General features: G+C 40.4%; 1 protein-coding gene across 1 annotated transcript in view; it reads left to right on the forward strand.

The window, feature by feature from the left end:
* CDH23 (cadherin related 23) overlaps positions 1-22172 on the forward strand; it is a 622327-nt gene that overhangs the window by 273263 nt on the left and 326892 nt on the right. The window contains exon 9 of the mRNA XM_072995232.2: positions 6326-6404. Coding sequence (XP_072851333.2) covers positions 6326-6404 — 79 coding nt within the window. The remainder of the gene's footprint in view (positions 1-6325; positions 6405-22172) is intronic.

The raw sequence follows: 22172 nt of genomic DNA on the forward strand, positions 1-22172 counted from the left end.
GCGAAACGTTAGGAAGAACAACCTTCAGAACACGGCCAAAGAGCCCAAAAAACCCACAACAGCCATTAGATGCTGGCCGTGAAAGCCTTCGTGAATACAGTATGTGTCGTATTTACTGGGTTCTACTTAAGCTGGTTCCTCCAGTCACAAATCCTCAAGCAAGTTTATGGTGATAATATTGTCTAGAAACAACTCATGTCTTTTTGATGCACATCACATCCTTTTAGAGGGCACCAAGGTTCCGTCTAAGGCATGTGTGACTTCCCCTCTCTCTGTGCAGCGATCATTTTCAGTCCCTTTGGTTCTGGTTGTGATGGAACCCCACACATGGGTGGGGGCAGACTCATGCATGCACGCAGGGGCAAAGTCACACAAGAAAGAGGCAGAGCCCAACAGGGCCCAATGGGGTTGAAAACTAGAGGGTGCATTGGAGGCCACAGTGAACATTAATCATCACTGAATTTTCTGGGAAAAGAAATGTTGGGACAAATATGGAAGTTTTTGTCTGGGTTTTCTGAGGAAATCAAAAACTTTAGTTAAGATTGACCACTTTTCTGAGGTAGAACAGGAGTAGTAGTAGTAGGATATTATATTTCTATTAAGTATCACATCATAGAATGGCATTACTGTTGCAAACACAGTTGAACATATCTAATAAATTATCCCAGTAATAACTTTTCTTTAGACGACACAATTTTATATGTGTTTGTTCAGAAATAAGTCCCCACTGAGTTCAGTTAAGCTTCATGCCAGGTGTTTAAATATCAGCTTTTAGCTTTGATCATGTCACAGGTCTTAGACATTCTGAAGTGTTTAGTCTTACATAGATGATAAGCCACTGTCATTACTGAAACTGCATTTGTTTAAAAAACTAGCATGGAACAAGTGATGAAATCGCAGAGATAAAATAGCCTTATGATTAGTAATACAGTATATCACTCTAAAAGTAAATATGGGAATTGAATCTAAATTTCTTTGCTGTAGAACTTTACAGATTATTTACACTGGTGGCAAGTGTTTCTAGTAACAACTAGAACATGAATACATGGTTATATGTGGCAGGATTTGCTCCACTTATAAAGAAGAACTCAAAATATATGTCAGTGTCTGGGTTATGTACGAGGCTGATTTGACTTGTTCAAGCCAGATTAACAAAGTGCCTTTTCCCCTCTACCTGTAGATGGCTTCTACTTTTTCATAACGGGAGGATTTGACCATGTTTTTTCTCCTGTAGATGTTCCTATAAAGACAGGCACGTGTCTTTAGATGGCAGTTGAGGCATCCCTCTATAAGGGGAAACAGTTGTGGCTTCAAGGTGCATATGTACAAACAAACAAACACACACACACACACACACACACACACACACACACAACAGGCTCCCCCTCCCCTCCCCTCCCCACTATTCCAGGTGCTTTGTAGCTTCAGCAGAAGTTCACATGGAAAATGAAAGCCAAGCCATATAGCCTGCAAATAGGGAGAAGAAATGGAATTCTGATGTGTTGTCTGGTGTGTGCACATGTGCACATTTCAAAGCCATGACTGTTTTCCCTTTTGGAACCTTTTTTTAGCATTATTAGAAATGCATGGATACATACTGTCATGAGTTCAGCCGAAGAAAATCTGGAAACTGAGGAGTTAATTACAGCTGAGGAAGATGCTGGACAATTTGAATCACAGACAGCTGCATTACCACCAGATTCTCCTCCCCCAGTAGTTAGAGTAAAGTATAAGCTTTGGCAGAGACTCATGACAGGAAGGTCTGAGGCTTGCATGAATGCTTCCCACAGGACCATCAGGTCGACCAGCCCTGAGTTTTAGCAGAATGGAATGTTTTCTAGGAATTAAATGACTGCTGCTGCTATAAAATCTGTACCCAGAGGCTTGGAAGCTTGTGAAAGCAACAAGTCAATTCTCTGGCTTGCATCCATGCTCCTGTTTATCTTGGACCTTGCTCTCGTGACCCTTGGCTTTGGACTCTGACTTCTGACTATGGTTTGTGTTTTGGCTTTGGCAATTTGGCATCTGTTTTGTATCTTCTGGACTTCTGACATTGGACTGGCTTGTTGGACTTTTGCCTGCTGAATCCCCTTGGAATGTGATACACACACACACACACACACACACACATTCTTGGGATTCCCCCACCCCTATGATTCACACATCAGAACTGGTCAAGAACAGGATCATCACTACCTCCCCTCACTTTCCTGGCTTCAGTTTTCTCATACAAAACCATAAAAGGATCACAGAGGTGGTACCTAAGGAAGAGAGGATGGGCAGAGTTGAGGCCAGAGGAAGGAATAGAAGAAGGGGGGCTGTGGGCTGAATTGCTATTCTAATCTGCAGCTCCTGTGTGACCCCTGATTGTGATTTTGGATGCAATACAGGCTGTAAATCAAATCACAGTAAAGCCTAAATGTTCTAATTCAGCTCTACAATGTAGCCGCACCCTAAATTGCTCTTGCAAAATAACAGAGCAATGGGCTAAGAGACTCAGTTCCCTCTTCAATTCAGAACATATCACTGTGTCATTCAGGAGAGGGTTTTGAATGTTATTATTTTTACTAATAATAGTTATAATAACATGGACCTGGCGTTCTCTGGTCCATGGGGTCACGAAGAGTCGGACACGACTAAACAACAACAACAATTACTAAACTGAGAAGTTACAGTAGCTGTAAATGCAACGCCATGGTGTCATTGTGTTTTCAAAATTAGGTTTTGGTTGTTCTTTATTTTAAAAAAAAAGCTCAAAGAAATGGGAATGTTTTATATACGTATATGTGAGAAGCTATCCAGGTATCCTTGACTGTTCCTCCATCTCCCATGTTTGTTACTTTTACTGGTGGTGCACCTCCAAAGTTTTAGCCAGCAGTCTCTCCCAGAATTCTAAGATGCCCTGAGCAGGAATGGCAAGTCCTAAATATTAGATTTGATACTTTTAAGGCTTCTACTCTGTTCTCAGCTTTCTTACATTTTGAAGAAACATGCTTCCCAGACTAAAGAGGGAGGGCTAGATAGCAGTGACCTGGAGCCTCTGTAGCTGTATTTACTGGCCTGGAAAACATAACCAACGCTGGTGATTTAGAAACTCTCTTTTCTGTTAGTGGCATGGTCGTAGCCACAGTATTTTATTTCAAAGGTCAGTTACCAAGGATTTACAGTTAATGTCTTCAGATTAATGTGAACACATTTGTAAAGTGTCTTCTGAAATGCCTGGAACACAAGTGGAAATAATCCTATGGCCTCAAAGAATTTTGAGTCAAAGATGACACATTTAACTCTTTTTTTTTTGCACTCACACCAGTGAGAGATCCAAATTTGCAACTGTAGATGTCATCAATAATGATGAAAGCTGTCCAAAATGTGCAAGGAAAAAGTGTTTTTTTAAAAAGTTTATTTTATTTTTTATAAGTCATCCTTCTGTCAGGACGTGGGACCAGTCATTAATCAAGGTTTCAGTTACTTTTCTTGCTATCTTTGCTTACAGGTCAAAATTACATTAGGGTGTACAGTAAAAAAGAATACTTTTAAAACCACAGGTATATTCCAAAAAATGTAATTTATTCATTCTTGTGGTAGAGCTGGGTTTTTTGAAACTTCTTGTTAAGATCATGGGTTGTTTGAGCAAATACAGATCTAAATTAAAAGAGATCTGCTGTACTACAGACTAGGGCTTCAAAATAGCTCTGAGCTTGAGATATCTCCCTCATTGTCTTGATGCACAGAAGAGAGCAGATAAGTGCATATTCGCACAGAGGTATACTGGGAATTAAAATATGTTTTCTGCTCTTCCCCCTTCTCAGGAGTATTATGTCATACTGTCTGTACCCTAGTATGGGAAGCTTGGTTGTTTCTGTGCTTTTAGCCAGCAAATGACTGTGTACTTCTCCTTTTGTGCTGGAGAAGTACCTGAGAATTAAGTCCTATCAGCCAGGGCCCTTTTTAGTTGGGATCTTAGGTCTAAACCTGGATGCTGAGCAGAATGTGATTTAGATGTGTGCCATTCATGCTTCCAACTAAAGGCAGCTAATCCTGCTCATCTATTGTCTTAGCATTGTCTCAACATGTTTTATCCACAGCTCAATTCTTGTCCAGTATCAGAGCTTACCTGGGAGAAAATTCCTTGTTTAATTACATATATGCGAAGCACCAACAGACACCTCATTGCCTAAGAGCAGTTAAACAGAAAAGTCAGGCTAATAAGACATTTGGATAGGAGATAAAAGTGAAAATGACTCTGTCTGACCTTCGGCCCCCCACTGATAAATTACAGTTGTTCGTTGGCTGCTGTGTTCTTGCTGTCTCATTAGACTCTAAATGCCACTGTTGACACTTTTTTTTCTGAGGGCAAAATGGAGCCTATTTTCCCTGGGTTTCAATAAACAAAGGAAAGCAGAGCAGCCTAAAGACATAAATGTGTTCACACTACATTAATTATTATTATGCGTGTAAATATGGGCTTTTGTTGAGTAACCATGACCCCAAGAGAAAATGAGTAGCTCTTATTGAAAGATTTGTAGGCTACAGGGAAAAGAAGGCACGAATTATGATCCATATATGTGGAATATCTTGTGCAGAAACATTGTCACTGAGGTAGGGGCTTCCTTAGTGTTACAGATGATATTTCTGTTATATGGTTAGAGCTATACTTGACGCAGCTGAGGAAAATCTGATTTGCACATAGTAAGGTACGTAGCTGAGCCCTGGAGAATCCTGTGCATTTTGCTCCTTAAAACACTTTCTGTATTGGCTTCGAAGTAGCCATGTGATTATGCCAGTGAAGATCTTGAAGATCCATTTTCATTACCAGATCCTCTGATAAGTTTTGTCACATAACTGAAGACCATATCAAGGTAGCTGCATGGACTGCATACCATAAAATATATAAAAAACAGACACCGTGGGTTGGAATCATATTGTTCACTGTGAGTCTACGTGTATGATTAATTAGTATCTTGTTTCTTTGCAAAGCATTGAGATGACTCAGCTGTACTTACAGATATTTTTTATTTTCCAAGGAACATAACCTTTCAATTAAGGTTATTTGGAGGTGAAAGGAAAAATGGGGGGGGGGGCTGATCTTGTTTTGAGATTGTTTTGTTGACATTCTTAATGTGACTTTTAAGGGAGGATGAGCCTCTTTATTTTAGAGCAGTGGTTCCCAATCCTGAGTCTCCAGATGTTATTGGACTAAAACGTCCAGAAGCTTTCACCATTACCTGTGATGACCAGGATTTCTGGAAGTTGTAGTCCAAGAACATCTGGGGACCCCAGGTTGGGAATGACTGTTTTAGAGCTTTTAAGACTTCCCTTTTTTTAGATGTAGCTCCCAGAATGCACCAGCTGGCATGATCAATTGCCATGTTGTCTGCAGAATTCTGCAATTTGTAATAAAAATAAGCAATATTTCCAACCTGATTGTATGTTATTGTTACTGGTAGAAAATGTTTATCCCACATAATATATCATTATTAAAGCTGAGTTGTTACTGATTTGTAGAAGAGGAGATGCATGATGAAATACAATGGATTAATGATTTCCTGAAAAAAAAATTTGGGGGGAGAAACCTTATATAACATTTATCTTTCAAATTTGTACCTACTTCCCTCACCTCTGTTTGAGATTTCTGTTTTTCCACTCTCAGAAGAAGTGAATCAAAGACAAAGGCAGAACTCAAGCATGAATGACCATGTTCCCCTTAATGACCTAACTACAACTTAAGATCACTAGGCTCATGATAAGTGACAGGGAAAAATGGTTCTTGTGTTCTCTTCAGTATACTGTACTCCTAGACATCTACCCACTTAAAAACACACCCGTGTACACACACACACACACACACACACACACACAGAGAGAGAGAGAGAGAGAGAGAGAGACAGACAGACAGACAGACAGACAGACAGACAGAGACAGAGACAGAGAAATTCCTCTTGTGTTTCTCCAGAAGAACATGGTGCCTCACTGTCAAGTCAAAAATGATTTTATTATTATTTTATATAAGTTCCACAGTTTGCCTTTCGTGGTCCTTGTGCATATCACAAATAACCTACAATCAACTAAATCAAAATAAATTTTGAAATATGAGTGATTGTTCCCATCTTGAAGTGCTAGGCATGCTCATTTTATGTATCTGTAGAGATTCTGAATTTTCAGGATGTGTGAGGGTAGTCATAATGAATTGTCAAATGAAATGTAAGTGAATTGGTTATGTGACATGCTCAGCTGGCATGATAAAAAGTATGCAAATTCTACACTGGAAATTCAGGGGTTCATGGAATGCTCAAATCCTCAGTTTTCCCTCTTCTGTGTTCCTTAGGGTACAACTGTCCGTATGATAACTGCAATTGACCAGGACAAAGGACGCCCCAGAGGTATTGGATACACAATTGTGTCAGGTGAGTCATAAAGAGTCCCTGTAGAGCAAGCATGATTGACGTCAGCCTGGAGTGAAGTGAGAACAACTGAGCTTGTAACAAACTTTGAGGCACATTCCCCAAACTATAAAGTGTTGTCCATGCACTGTAAAATCTCAAGAGTAACTCCTCTGTTTTTAATGTCTCTTGATCAGTCATACCATTTTGGTGAAATTTTGATATTTTCCTTCTCTTCTGCAGTTCATTATTGTTCTGGTTCATTTTTTTAAATGATGTGGTGAATTATATTCTGCTCTGGATGTGTTTCGAACCAGCTTACTTTCTATGAATAAATCTTGACTTCAGCGTTTTAAATAATAGGCAGAACCAGCTGTGTAGCTTAATAAATTGGGAATCTTGCTTGTGGAGCCAGAAGTCAGGAGTTTGAGTGCAGAAAAGTCAGCCTGTGTAGCCTTGGGCAAGCTGCACAGTCTCGCATGGCTAGTCCCCCAAATCATGGCCAAATGTATAGTCCTGAGTGTTCTGCAGAGAGAAGGAGAGCACCACTATATTGGTAATTCAGCCTCTGGATTGTTGGGTTTCTTCATTTCCCTCATTTGCCTTTAGACTGTGAGTTAAAATTTCTTTAGTAAACCAACTGAATATGAGGTTTTCAGGAATTTGGAAAAATTCTAGGCTTCAGCAGAAAATGTCAGAGAAATAGGAATGAAATTACAGTTTGTGAAATAAATGCAAAGTCCATAGACATTCTCTATGCACCTGCTACATTCTAAAATGGCTGTAACAGCTCAGTTTCGATGTAGTAGTCCAGATTACCTCACACCAGCTATCATCCGATAGAAGTATTATAGAAATAGCCCGAACATGCTTGGGGGAGGGGGTTGTGTGCATCAGAGCAGGAGTTAGTCTCACACTTACAATAAACATGATTGCATTTGCCCACATACGTTGATAACTTAATCACTGCCCCTGGGCTTCTCTCATTGGGGAATCTACCTATCATCAGAAAAAAATCATGCAGAATACATCAAAGCCACAAGTGATTAAACTGCTTTGCATTTTCTTTTTGGTTTTTGTCTGAAAGCTGGAAATAACAGCTTAAAATCTGTTTGAAATTGATATTAATGCAGTCACTTTCAGTAAAGCAGCATCCTTGCAGTAAGAGGTCATTTTTTAGTTGGCATGCTTTGCTCTCTGCAGTTTCAGCACCTCATTTTGGCATGCAGTGATCCTAGTTTAATTATTTGCTTATTTAAAACATCTGTAGACCACTCTTCATCTAATGGCACCAGAGCAATTTGCAAAAGGTAATAATCAGAGATGACACAGGTGACCAGCTTGATGAACACCCACACCCAGAATGTGTTGGACCACTTACTGCGCCAGCATCACCTTCTGCACCCTAATCATGGCAGTAGTTGGGCTGCCACAGCCCCGCCTCCCTGCTCACCCAGCCACTCCATCACGGAGGCAGGAGGATGAGTTTCCCTGCTCAGACATGAAGTGGCTGGGCAAGCACGGAGGCGGAGCTGTGGCAGCCAAGGTACTGCCATGATTGGGGTGAAGAAGATGATGCCAGCTACGCACGCTGTGTGGTAGGTGTTCCGGTGAGGTCTGGGAATAAGTGTTCATCATGCTGGCCACCTGTGCCAGCAGGCCTTGTATTTGTATACAAATACGAACCCCCCCCCCACCTCTAGTAATAACATTCGCATAAAACCACATGATCAAAAGACGTGGCCCAGTCATTCCAGGAACCATGCACTATGGAGAAATCTGAACTAGGGGTTCAAGCAGGCAGAAGACAAGTACAGAATCTAGCAGATACATTCTCCTAAGTCTCTTGCAGTGCCACCTGAGGGCTTTTTATATCTGGGCTGCTGGAGTCCCACCCAGCACTCAGTAATGATTTTTGGCCAGCAAGGGGAAGAACCTGTCTACAATATTTGGCCCTTGGAGGAAAGCCCTCCTCCCACAAAGGACCACTATTCCTGGGGAGGCTTTTTCTCTTGAGGAGTCCTCCGCTGCAGCCAAGCATTTTGTCCTGGGGCTTCCAGCCAGGCTTCTGTCTTCAGCTTTTTCTTGTGGGCTGCGCAGGAGCCCCATTCTTCCTCTGAATGGATCCCAGCGTCCTTGTCACCCACAGATGTTGTCTTCTGACTCCCCAAAGGTCCAAGCAAGTTATGGAGGCCGGGGCGGTTCTTCTTTGCTGGGTTCTGGAATATTAGATTCATTCTTGTTGACTGGATACCAAACTGTATAAAAAACTCTGAGGGAGTTGACTATATTTAAGCTAATAAGGGGGGGGGAATAGTCAGAAATGGTATGATCGCCATCTTCAAATATCGGAAGGGCTGATACATGAAAAATGGAACAAGCTTATTTTCCGCTGCTCCACAGGGTGGATTCAAATTATAAGTAAGGAAATTTTGGTTGAACAGGATGGTGAACTTCCCAATGGTAAGACTTCTTAGACCATGCAACACATATTACTTCAGAAGGTGGAGGTTGTTTATTTTTGAGGTTATTTTAATGAGCTGGGTGGCCATCTGTCAAAGATGATTTACCTGTGGATTCCTACATTGGCAAGGGGTTGAGCTTCTATGGTCACTATAATTGGGATCACTTCCCACTGTATGATTTCTCCCTCATTTCCCCCTGAAATCTGTGTGACTTGAAATGAAGAATGAAAGATCCGATTTGGCCAAGCCCCCTGAAAGCAGCAGTAGTCTGGATGTGGCTGCCTTTGAGTAGGGTTGCGAGATACATGTGTATGAAAAGGAGGACATAAAAAGCCAAAAAGGAGGACAAAGGAGGACATATTGGGGGCGGGGTGCTCTGTGCACAGGGTGGGGTGGCGGGCATGTAACTTTTGGAATTAGGTATTGGGGAGAATAGCTCTTTGATCATGGGGCAATACCATAACCAGTCAACCTACTCAGTCTTGAAAGGTCAAGACTGGTAAAGTTACATTTTTTTGGACTACAAAACTCAGAATCCACTGGCCACTGTCTTTTCGTGTTTTAAAAAATGTTTAAAAAATAAAAACAAAACAAATCTACATATATACTTACTGGGCTCCCAGGACCAATGGAGACAATCTATTCCTTCCTTTAATGGAGACCCATCCCCCTTGTTTTACTTATTGATTTTTTAAATTTTAATAAAAGCATAATAAAGTGAAATAAAAAGTTTAAAAAGTTGTGTGATAGATTTGAAACACTATAAAAACCAGAAAAAAGAGGTGTGGATTTCTCTCAGCTTGAGAAATGCAAAAGGTGGAGAAAATAGATTTGCAGACACACAAACACACACACACAAAGCGATTTTCTCCACCTTTTGCAATTTCTCAAGCTGAGAGAAATCTGCTTGTGTGTGTGTGTGTGCATGTGTGTGTTCCAGCTCCCACAAGCATGGGGGATAACTCTGCATATGCTCCTGGACCTGGAAATGCACTCTGCACATGCCCCAGAGTCGGGGGGGTCAGGGCAGAAGGGGGGATAAAAGTGCCTCCTGTTCCCCAGCTTTAGGAGGAAGGAGGGACCGCCCGACCCCTATTTCCCTGGCTTTGAACCACCACCACCACCCCAAACCCCAGACCAGCCTCCCTTCCTGCAGTCAAGCAAGTGCACTCACTTCACTCCTGTCCAGGTTTCCATCCATCCATCCATCTCTCTCCCACCTTCCTGCCTTATTCAGCTCCCAGGCAGAAGCAGCCATCCACAAGCCTGGGATTGATTGCCCAGGGCTGCAGCCCTAAACAATCAAGCCACCTTATCTCCGATCTGATCTCTCTGAAAGAACCGGAGGATTTACAAGGGCCTCAACCAAGGAAGTAATTGTGATGATTTGTGTTTTTATGTGTGTTAGAGTGGGATATGTAGTCCTAAGATTGTCCCAATAGCATCCATTTTGATTTAAAGTCTGCTCTGTAGTAGGAAAGTTTTACATGCTGTTTCAGAGAAGCTTCGCTCTCTGGTTATCTCGTTGCTAAGATGAGCAGAGAGCAGAGAGTTTCGTAGTCAAAATAATTCTGCCACAAAGTATGATAACAACTGAAGCTCCATGAGAAAGTTAGGCGGAACAACAAGACCCAGGAGGGGGTGTTCCTTATGAAGCATTCTGGGAAGAAGAAGGAAGTTGGTGAGGAGTTGAAAAAAAAGATGGAGTTGGACTGAGAAAGGTCAGACACGTGCTTTTTCCCATAATGGCTTGTAGATTTGCTATGGACTATTTTTCCTACCATGGACTGATGTAAGTCAACTGGATTTCATCTAGCATCAGCCTATGAAGACCCAAGACACGTGAGATGGACTGTGTTATGTTTTTTATTAGTTAGCATAATTCTATTTCTTTATTTTTCTAGCTGGAGTGGGGGAGGAATTATCTGTGCCTTGTATTGAAAATGTACCAACTAAACATTTGGTTTCTTTACTTTAACAACTATTATTAATAAAACAGTAATGATTGATTTCTATCTAGAAGCATTGTTTCTTGTTCAGACTAGCTGAGGAATATTAATTGGCCTTATATGTTCGCTACCAAAGATTTCTAGAGCCCAGATTAATCTGAGTATATCTCATGGTTATGTCTGTGTTGCTTTCTTAATAAAGGGGATTGGCTTTTGAGGAAGAAGTTTAGACAGGACCTGGCTGAGACCTAAGTGGCTCTGCTCAGCAGTCAGAGGTTTGTCTGGATTTCGTACTCATCCCAGTCTCCGGCACCCCCATAAATCTCTTTGGAGATAAGGGGCTGCTTACAGTAATAGGGAGCGGTTGGGCTGCAGGGGGTGGGGGAGAGGGAGGGGTGGGGTGGGGGTGGAGATACAGAAGCTGGACATTTTGGAGTTTTTTAGTTTTGCCTGCCGGACGGAAGACATGTTCCTCAAAAGTAGGACATCTCCTCCTTTTGCCGGACGTCTGGCAACCCTACCTTTGAGGCCTAGTTGGTGAAAATGAAGGGTGAATTTTCCTGCATAATATGGTCTAAAACAATTGCAATGTTACAAAATCTGCAGGGTGCACACTATGCATAGTGTCATGGTGTAAGAGCATAATAAAAATCACAGTGGCAGAAATGTTTATGCATTTTCCTAAGGAAAAGAAGCAGCAGAAGACATGAGTAGACACTATGAGAAGAGAAAGCAAATACTCAATGAGAAACCTATAGTAACCTTTCAGCGTTAGTACAAATAGCTTATGCAACGTTATTCAACACTGTTGTTTAATTAATTATTTTTATTTTATTTATCTTCCCCTGTTTAAAAAAAGCAGAAGATGTTGCAGAGCAAAAGGGGAGAGCCATTAATGGCTGGTCATTGTCTTATCCCCTTTGTCTTAAGCCCTCAAAATAGCTGAGAAGGGCTTCTGTCAGAATTGCTAGAATCTCTCTCACTCATCCCCTGCTGCTGAGAATAAAAAATATCTTGATAATAAAAGTTAGCAATTATACTTGACTAATTATGTATCACAATTAACTAGATTAATCACACCTATTTATACTCTAACTGAAATCCTGTTGCACAACTCTGCATGCACAGCATTGAGGATGCCATCGACAGCAAAAACATTGCTGTTGATTGAATGCTTCCTTCAGTGATGTTCGGGTACATGTGACTGTTGCACTGCGTGCGAGCCACATACAGTGGTACCCTGCATAATGACGACCCCGCTAAATGACGGATCTGCTGGACGATGACTTTTTAAAATGATGTTTCCTATGGGGGATTTTTGACGATTTTTTATGACGATTAGGTCCGTGTTTCGCGAACCGTTTGTTGGCAAGACGATGATTTTTTCCAGCTGATCGTTGCGTTCTTAAAATGGCTGCCCTGTGTTTTCCGGACCCATGCTTCACAGGACAGCCATTTTAACAGCTGATCGGTACTTGGAAAATGGCTTCCCTATGGCCGTTCTTCGCTGGATGACGAGGTAATTTCCCCATTGGAACGCATTAAATGGGTTTCAGTGCATTCCAATGGGGAATTGTTTTTCGCATGACAACGATTTAGCTTAATAGCGATTTCAGGGGAACAGATTATCGTTGTCATGCGGGGCACCACTGTACACTCCAAAATCCACTTTAATCTTTGGCAATTTTCCACTGATGATGCTGCCATTCCGTATACAGAGGTGTGCAACAGGATTTCAGGTTTTTGGTTCAGACTTGTATCTGTTGTGTTTGATTGGTAACAATTTTACAGTTTTGATTGACTGTGTGTGGTGTTTCTGAATAATAAATAAGTAAAAGATCAGTGAAAGTTAGCACAATAAACATCAGCTGGGTTTTTTTTTTTTGTACAATGGTGCAAAATCCTCCATTTCTGTTGTCGGTGACCTAGTCAAATCATAAAATTGCTTGGTAGCTGATCCCAGCTTTCTAATGGCTTGAAACCTGCATCTCAAAAGAGATAGTTGATTCCAATGAGATTGATCATCGTGATGGTAAAGGCATCCATGTTATTGTGTACTTAATAGCCATCTGTAAAAATGGACTATGGTGGACAAAAATATACACCACATGAAACTTTTTAGTCTTTAAACTGCCACAAGACTTGCTGTTGTTTATTGGTGTGTCGGGGCGGGGTGGGTGGGGAGAGATTAATTTCTGGATTCAGAGACAAAGGCCAGGATGTATACTCATTCAGCCTTCCTAGTAGAGTTCCAAATTACCAAATGCTTGAGGGTACAATGCCAAGCAACATCAGAATAGAGAGGTTTGGCACAATGTGTTCCTAAATAGTTGCAGTATGTGCATCCTTTAAAAGGCAGTGAATCAGTTAATGAAAATGCCAGTAAAACATGTACCAAAGGCAAGTTTCACTTTTGTTGTCATTGTCAAACCTGTACTATATAATTAGTTTGCGTGATCCCCTATTCTTATGGTAAAGGTCACTGAGTACATTTTATGCTTGGGCTAGAAAATTTACAAAGTGTGCATGAAAGCTGTCTAATGTACGGAAGTTAACTGGGGAATTTGATTAGGAATTAACTAACTAAGACTGAAAGCAAATACTGTAGCCTTTCCCCTATTCTTAGAACTAAGCTTTGGATTTTAAAAAAGGAAATGAAATGTTCTATGAAAAGTAAAGATGATAAAGGAATTGTTCAGCTTCATCCTATTTTTATTGTCTGGTAGAACATCATTATCCTGTTTAAGGTACAGATTGTGGATACAAGTAGCTTATATTATTGCTTCAGAACACATTGAAGAAATTGTTTTATATACAACCGTTCTGCAAGTACAAGGTTTTCACCTAAGAGAAGAACAATAAAACCAGAAGATGAAACATAACTACTACAAGACAAGACTTAAGGTCAAGCTCAAATGATTCAGTTACAGAGATATCAAGTGTGCAATCACACTGTCTTATCAGCTCACATATATTTTCCTTTCTTGGACTGACATGGTTGAAGGTCTTCTTTTCTAGAAAAAGACTCTCAGTTTGGTTGATGGCTAGAATAGCCGTTGAAGAGAAATTAGGACTCCCACTGAAGTGAAACGTCTGGGAATTGATTTGTAAAGTGAAACTAAAGAAGTTGGTTACAAGTTAAAACCACCAGAATTTCTCAGGAGGGCTTTTGTATGCTGCTGAGCATCAGTGAAGATCAGCTATAGCAGAATTTGGATAGTCCTTCTTTTTCAGGTGATAAGCCTGAAGAACTTTTAGGGAAACTGAAATAAGATTGATAAGGCTACTAATGTTACTTTAGTTTTAATATTGCTTTAGTTTTCATAGAATCATAGAAAAGTGAAGTTGGAAGGGGCCTACAAAGCCATCAAGTCCAATCCCCTGCTGAGTGCAGGAACTGTACAATCAAAGCATATCTGCCAGGTGATTATCTAAGTTTTTCTTGAATGCCTCCAGTGTTGGAGCACTAAGTCATTGTTTCTCAAATTTTGATGTTTGATTCAAGTCAGTAGCTAAATTCAGTGCCTGTTACACACTGAACTGAGCCAGAAAGAGCTAGTGTTCAGCAAGGTGTAACAATTTATTTCATTAAATTAAATCAACAACTTTCTAAGGTATAGGAGCCTAAAATTGTAGAGATTGGGAGCTAAAATGAAAATAAACCACATGTCACCAAGTTTGAAACACCTGAGGAAAGTTACTGAGGAAATGGCGCCAAGATTTCAAGATCACTGGTTAGCTTGTAGGAACCCTAGCTGGTATACTGGGATTCAACCAGCAAATATCCTCCATTCATGTCACTATATAGGAAACAATCCCTTGTTTTCTGTTCACAAGCTGGGTTGGAAGGGTGACATTCAGTCATTGAGGTCAGGGCTCTGAAGGATAGGTAATTAATCCAGTAAAGTAATCCACAGCTCCTTTTTTGGCAGATTTATGGAGATAGCCTCTGTCTTGGGGACTCTACCTCATCATCTTTCATTTCTCAGGCAAAGCTAGTGACTTGTTATATAACATGACCTGTTCTAGATAAGATTTTTTCATTTAAGGGAGCTCTTCAGGCTAAGAGAGATTGATGTCCTGGCAGCTTCCAAGGTGCAACAAGTGATGGAAAGACATCAGAAAAAGGGTTGGGCAGTCAGGCTGTGATTAATAACTATGAAAGGAGGGGTTTAAATTTAGATGGCCATTGCTATGCCAGTGGAGTGAGCAAACCTTAAAACGTGGGGATCGTGTAATAATAATAGTCTATATCTACCCATTGGTAATAGAGATGACTTTAGGACCTTGCAATGCAGGCAAGAATGTGAGTGAGCAGTCAAGTGAGTAGACATATACACATTTCACTGGCTTTAATTTGTCAGTTTTTCTGCACCCTCCATGCATACAACAGGAACATGCAGCTTAGAATGATGTTTGGCAAGTGCAGTTGGATTTGCACAATTGTGTAAAATATGCATGTTGTTTGGATTCAGAAATCTTGAATTTCAAATGGAAGAATGGTATAATGGAATATGGAATATTGCTATAAATGACAAACTAACTTGTAATTTAAAGGTCAAGAAAGGAGAGATAATTTTTAATGATATATGGGGCAGATTTATTGAATATGTGCTAACAAAAGGAAAAGGGGAAGTTCCTAATCAGGAACCAATGAAGTTCTGGAGAACAGGACAATAAAGGAAGAAGAAGAATAAAGACAATGGAAGAAGAAGACTATTGTGAGGGTGGTGAGGAACACAATTGATTGGAATTTTGGTTTATGTATTTTGTATTGTAGTTTATAATTAAAAAAGTACAGTGGTGCCTCGCATAGCGACAATAATTGGTGCAGCAAAAATTGCTGCAAAGCGATTTCATCGCTATGCGATATTAAAAAGCCCATAGGAATGCATTGAAATAAATATTTTAAAAACTGCATCCTGAACTGAAGAGGTAGAACCCAATCTATCATCCCAGGATTTTAATTTTTCTCAACTCATGCTATTGCATGTGCAGAGTAAACCAGGGATGGAATCAGAAAGTGAGCTGCTGCTGCTACAAATTAAACTCCTTGTACATTTCTGTGATGTAGAAAATTAGCAATCTGCACTATTGTTTTGGCATGTTGCTTTGGCCCAGTGTCAGTCTGGGAACAGTCTTAGTAAACACGCCTTTTATAATGGCTCCTTTCATTTCAGAAAAGCGTCACCAACAAATGGCCTTTAGTAATTAAAGCAGTAAGTCAACACAAGTTTTGGAAACAGCTGGAAAGAGTGTGAGAGGATAGTGGCGGAGAGGGAGTTGGCAACTGGTTTCATGACAAGTTGAGGAAATGACAACTGCCTCTGGAATGTTGCCCCAGTTTGTACGTTATCTCTCTCTCTTTCTCTCTCTGTATGTATGTATGTTTGGTGGGACTAGCTTTGTGGGAGTGGATCCAGCTAACATAAACACTGTGATGAAGTGTGAGAATGCCACTTCATTCAGGAAACAAAATAATAGGGACAACTACTAAAGACATAAAGAAAAACCTCACAGCATGCATTGGATAATGGCTTTAATGAATTTTAATGAAAGAAAAGCAGTTGTCACACAATAGATTGGTAGTTTTATGCTTTCTTCCCCCCCTCACAGACAGTGTTTTCCCCTGATACACTGTCAGTGAAAAGAGAAGTTTGCCTTAGGACCAGCAAGCAATGTAATGATATTGTGAGCTGTTCACAAGAAACTGTTCATAAACACATGTAGCTTGATCCCAGGGTGGAATTCGCATGGCCCAAAGACCTTGTTTTGACCCTGGACACACACACTCATCAAAAACAGATTTTTTCTATTAAAAAAAAGCAGTGCTACTACAGTGGGGTCTTGACTTAAGAACGGCTTGAGTTAAGAACATTTTGACTTAAGAACCGCTCTCATAGGAAAATATTGACTTGACTTACATACTTAGATTTGAGTTAAGAACTAAAAAAACCCACATGGGAGGCAGGGAAAGTGCAAAATGTGAACTTTCAGTTAACTGTTGGCCAGTGAAAAGGGTGCCTGTCTGCTTCCTCACTCCTCCCAGCGTTTAGAGAGTGGATTGGGAGACAGTCTTCGGACTGCCTGGTACTGTACTGCCTGGACTGTATTTTCCCTGCCTTCCCTGAACCTTTCTTGACCTAAGAAAAAAAGAAACAAAATATCCCCCTCTAGTGGTCGAAGGCGGAATAGCAGCTTCCCATTAGTTTCTATGGACGGAAAAGAGCATATACGGATCAAATGGTTTTCAATGCATTCCTATGGGAAATGCAGATTTGACCTGAGAACTTTTTGACTTGAGAACCGCCTTCCAATACGGATTAAGTTCTCAAGTCAAGACCCCACTGTACTCTCAGAAACCCTCAAAATCGACAATTTTCCTTCTAAAGAAGATGCAGTGGCCCTTTCTTCTAAAAAAGTAAATCCTCCAAGTGACTGTCAAGTGTGATTAAAAACAAGTTAAATAAGAAAACAATTAAAATAATCCCTGTGATTAATAGTCAGTATATACCATGATGAGTAAAAGGAATGAATTACTATTTAAAAAAAATAACTTTGCAATCTCTAGCACTTGTTTCAGAACCTGTGAGTTTAAGGATACTTATCCTCAAAAATGCATTTCATTGCACACAATCTAAAGATAATCAAGAGTGCAGAACTCAGACTGCAATTGAAATCAATGGAATATAAGTAAATTTAACAAGCCCTGTGGATTTCTTAAATGATTTAACTTTCTCCAAATTGAGCTCATGGTTACTAGCTCTAATATGTTTTCTAGTAATATCCATAGGATATATATATCCTTCCTCTTCAGCTCGCGCCCTGCTGGAGCTGTACAGCGTCATGGAGGGTGGAGCCTGAGCAAGTAACCAAAAGATAAACCCATTATTCCTCAGGAGTGTGTGTGTGGGGGGGTCGAGTAAAGTCAGTCTCCAGCTGGTTTTCCAAGTAGTTGTTTTTATTTACTTTCCACACCTCTCCCCTCCCCCACAACCACTAAGCTAAAAATAATGTGGCAGAAGGGACAAATGTTGTCATCCATCAATGAACGGGGATGGGTTCTTTTTCCTGTCTTTTTCTGCAGCTGTCATTCAGTGGGCTGAAGTAATTCCTCTTTTTGTTGAATAAAGTGACATAGCAAAACAGTTTGATTGATTTCTAGCCCATCCTTCCTCCGGTTAGCTCACATCAGTGGACATCTATTTTTTCATCTTCTCTACAACCCTCCAAGGTAGCTCAGGCTGAGAAAGTGTCTGGCCCAAGGTTACCCAGTGACTTCAGTGGCTGAGTAGGGATTTAAACCTACCTAGTAGCAGAAGTAGCACAAGCCCATAATTACCGTAAATACAAACCAGTTTTATGGCAATATTTTTTTAAGCATTGTAATTCATTCTCTAAACTGCATTCAAGCCATAAATATGTAGAAATCCAATGTGCAAAGCAAATTCTCTCTGTGGGAAATATATTTACCTTCTGCTTCTTGTTTACTTGGTTGCAGTCTTTTTGCAAATTTAAACAGAAGTATGAAATACAGTCATTAATATATGGGTGTTGCTTATGAATGTCTGTCCTGGACCTCAGACCATAGGTAGATACCGTATTGAGTTTGGAAGTGCACAGCGACAAATAATTCTGTTGAGTTAATGACCGTAAACTACTTAGTCTGCCTCATCCCAATTTCCTTATGTCATGTAGCCAGGAAGACAGTGTCCAAGGACATTAATGTTTTGTTGTTTTTTTTTTCCCTTGCATTCTAGGCTGCTTCAGGCACCAGCACTTTTTAAGGTCTCAGGCAAGATAACAGTGCCTCTCAAAATTCTGTGTTCCTTTCACACAGAATCCTGTGAATCGGCAGATCAGCACTGGAGTGTCTCTATGCTCTTGTGTTATATCTGTAGCAGAATTGTTGCAGGTTGTAATAATCGATGGAGCTGAGTTGCTTGGTTTGGCCATTGGGGAGCAGTAATCATTTATGTCTACAAAAGCCATGTATTAGAGCCAGGAAAAATTCCCTCTGGTCCATGCACGCCAATCTGTCTGTGCTGTCCTTGCAACCAACTCCCTTCATGGGTTCTTCTCTGACACAGAACATCTGCCTTTTGAGTCTGAATGGATTAATATCCCAATTTGTTGACTATCTTCTGTTAAATCCCCATTCTGTCTGGTTGGTTGCAGGAGTCACATGCAAGTATTTTTGGAGGGAAAACGTTGTTGGCAGACCATATTAAAACAGAGAGAGAGAGAGAGAGAGAGAGAGAGAGAGAGAGAGTCTTATGGCACTTTTAAAAGGTTGATAAGCTTTGTAAGCCTTCACTCTACAAAAGTTTATGCCATATAAAGCATGATCTTCTCCAAGATACCGCATGGCTCTTTGTATTTTCATTTACAACACAGACCTATATGTGTCTGCTCAAAAGTCCATTCCTTTGAATTTAATGGCGTTTACATCTACATGAATGTACAGCGGGGTGTATAGGATCTTTGAATCTCTTAGCTACCTCCCTTTCAGTTTCTTGATCACTGTTTATTCTAACTTCTAACAGACATGGCTCTTGCAGATACCACTAATATTCACCTCCTTAAACTGCCCCCCCCTCCAAACCCCGGTAACATCTCTGTGCATGAAAACAGAAAAGAGTTACAGGGAAGCTGCCCTGAACACCTGTCTGGATAGTGTATGAGGCAGAATTCAAGGTGAAGATCAGCGAGGTGGTCAAAGCTGCTGATGGACTGACTATTTATATAATGATAACTGTGTCTGTGACTGACTCTGTGAACCACATCCAACAGCATCCATTTCAGTGTAGAGGAGCCCTGACAGAGCACATTTTGATTAATAAATTATCTAGCTCATGCAGTGTAAGCTAAGTTCCCCTTTCACATCTCATGAAAGTCATTCACTCTTAAGTTCAGTGTTTCAGTGAGCCCAGACCATCCTAAAGAGACTATATATTGGCAACAAATGTTCCTTCATTCAGCAGTGAAGGGCTACTCGATGATGTGCCTAAGGCCGTTTTCACAAGTGATGTTATAGCTGTGATGAGATGTCTATAAGAATAATAACATATGGCACAGCATCATCACAATTAGATTATTCTTGCTCTCCACTCAGCTTCATTGCCCGTCATTCATACAGAAGGGAAAGCTTAACCTGTGTGATGTCATATCTTGTGTCCCTACCAGCAGAATGCTCCTTGGTCTGGAATGTGAAAGAGCAAAAAGGAGAAAAGGAAAGACATTTTGAAATCTGAAAAACAGAGTTAGTTGTTATTTTCCAAGACACTATAAAATATAGTAAAAAGGGGGGGGGGACAGGAGGGGAGAAGGTAGAAAGTCCAAAAATCCTGCCAAAATAATTGTGTGAGTCTGCAGCTTCAGGGTGGGGTCTGCGGGCTCATGGTCAAATCACTTGACCTAGTGATTAACAACCACGTGTTAAGGGAAATGTTTATGTTCTTTTATTTCAACATTTTCTCCTTCAGTCAGGCAATTCCTTCAAACAATAATCAGACTTGTAAATGAAGAATATATTTATCTCTCCTAATGAACAGTCACAAAGCATAAACAAGCTGACTTACAAAACAAAGAGTGAGACAGGTTTTTGCTAGAACAATCTAATGCCTTTTATCACTTTTGTAAAAATGATTGCCTGCTTCTAGTGATGTGCTAACTGTGATGTCTAATTGTGGCATCAGCCAGTGGAAGGGATGTTAAAATGTCAGAGCTCAGCTTTCTGAGATACACAGTTAATGGTTTTTCTCCTGGGTTGGTTTCACGCAGAGGCATAGAGTAGTATGTCAAAGCTGGAGATTAAATTTAGGTTTAAAAAAAGGTAATTTGACACTAAATTGCAAGTTCAGAACATGGAGAGATAGCTCCTCTTATATTTGTCCATCTGGTAGATTCCAGTGCTATCCTTTGTATGTACATCGAGGCAAAACATGAATCAGTAAGTTAAAGACATCCTTCACTCTTGTGAAGATGGAATGTTCCAGCTTGCCCTCAGTTTTTCTGATATTTTGGTGTATGGCATCTCAGGGAACATTGTTGTCATAGAGAGTGGCTCATTTAAAAAACTTACTTTACTTGAGAAGTTGAGAGAGAGAGAGAGAAAATTAGAAGTCCAAATAACCAGGTTCCGCTGTACTAGCAACTCCAAGGATGTGTCCATGTATGTGTGGAATCTGATGAGGCTGGGCTCTTCTAGACGTTTGCTTTTTTCTCTCCAGTACAAATAGAGGCAAAACATGTAAAAAGAAATTGGTTAGAGTGTACAATAAATGTAAATATATATCTTTTGCATTGTATTGTTCATCAGTGACATTCTCTTATGTAAACTGGTGAAGTTTGAAAGCATCCTTATTATGCATTTGATAGAAATTTGGACCATTCCCTCCTTTTGTTGTTTTAGGTTTCCATTCAAAGAAAGTTGACTGAAGATATGATATATCATGTTCTAATATTTTTCATCACTCAAATGTTTATACCTTTTGTTTAAGAGTATAATGTATTGCAAATCTTTTTTTGTTTTCAAGGTACAAATTAGAAAGCATACAAATGCAGGAACAAGTGATACCTTTATTGGACCACTAAAGAAATAAACAAAACAAAAAGCGAGCTTTTGTGATAATTCATCTTCAGGCTGTGCACCAAATTCTTGTGGGTGGTACCAAAGTTATATGCTTTTATTAAAGTCCCATGGCCACTGTGGGGCTAGGTTAAGCTCCGTAGATGGAAATGGCTGCAGTCTGGAAGAGGCCTGCAGGAGACACATTTCCCCTAAAACTGGCTTTTCCTGGTGGTCTAACAGATTTTTTTTAAATCCTGACCGTGGTGAAGGCTGAACATGCTTCTGTTACATACAGCACTGATGCTACCTGTCTGTCATGGGTTTGGAGGGAAAGTTCCATCCTATGGGGAGTGGAAGGCGGGACATCAGGAGGAGGGGCTGTACTGTATATATATGTGATGCGTGTGTGGAGAAGGGTAGACGCTGGGATGTGAAGAAGCAGCAGCTGGGAAGAAGAAGCTGGTGTGGGAGTCTGTGTGTCAGACAGGGTACTACTGTGTGTCAGAGTACCAACCTGATAGGTTCAGGGTCTGTGCTTCAAGTTAAGGGTTCTGTGTGAACCAAACTGTGTGTATGTATGAGTGAAACTAAGCCACGTTACTATATCCTATTCACCTGATCATTTTATTTTCCCTGTGTGTTGTTTTAAATAAACCTTGTTCTTTATTTGTTTAAAAATCCATCCCTGGTCTGTGTGACTTCTTATAGGGAATGGTTGGTGGCAGCTTAGTTAACGTGTGGCAGATCCCAGTAGGTCTGGGTTTGTCACATTGATTGGTGTCCAGCGTGTGGGATACGACTGGTC

Source organism: Pogona vitticeps, chromosome 3 (assembly GCF_051106095.1).
Source record: "Pogona vitticeps strain Pit_001003342236 chromosome 3, PviZW2.1, whole genome shotgun sequence".
NCBI lineage: Eukaryota > Metazoa > Chordata > Lepidosauria > Squamata > Agamidae > Pogona > Pogona vitticeps.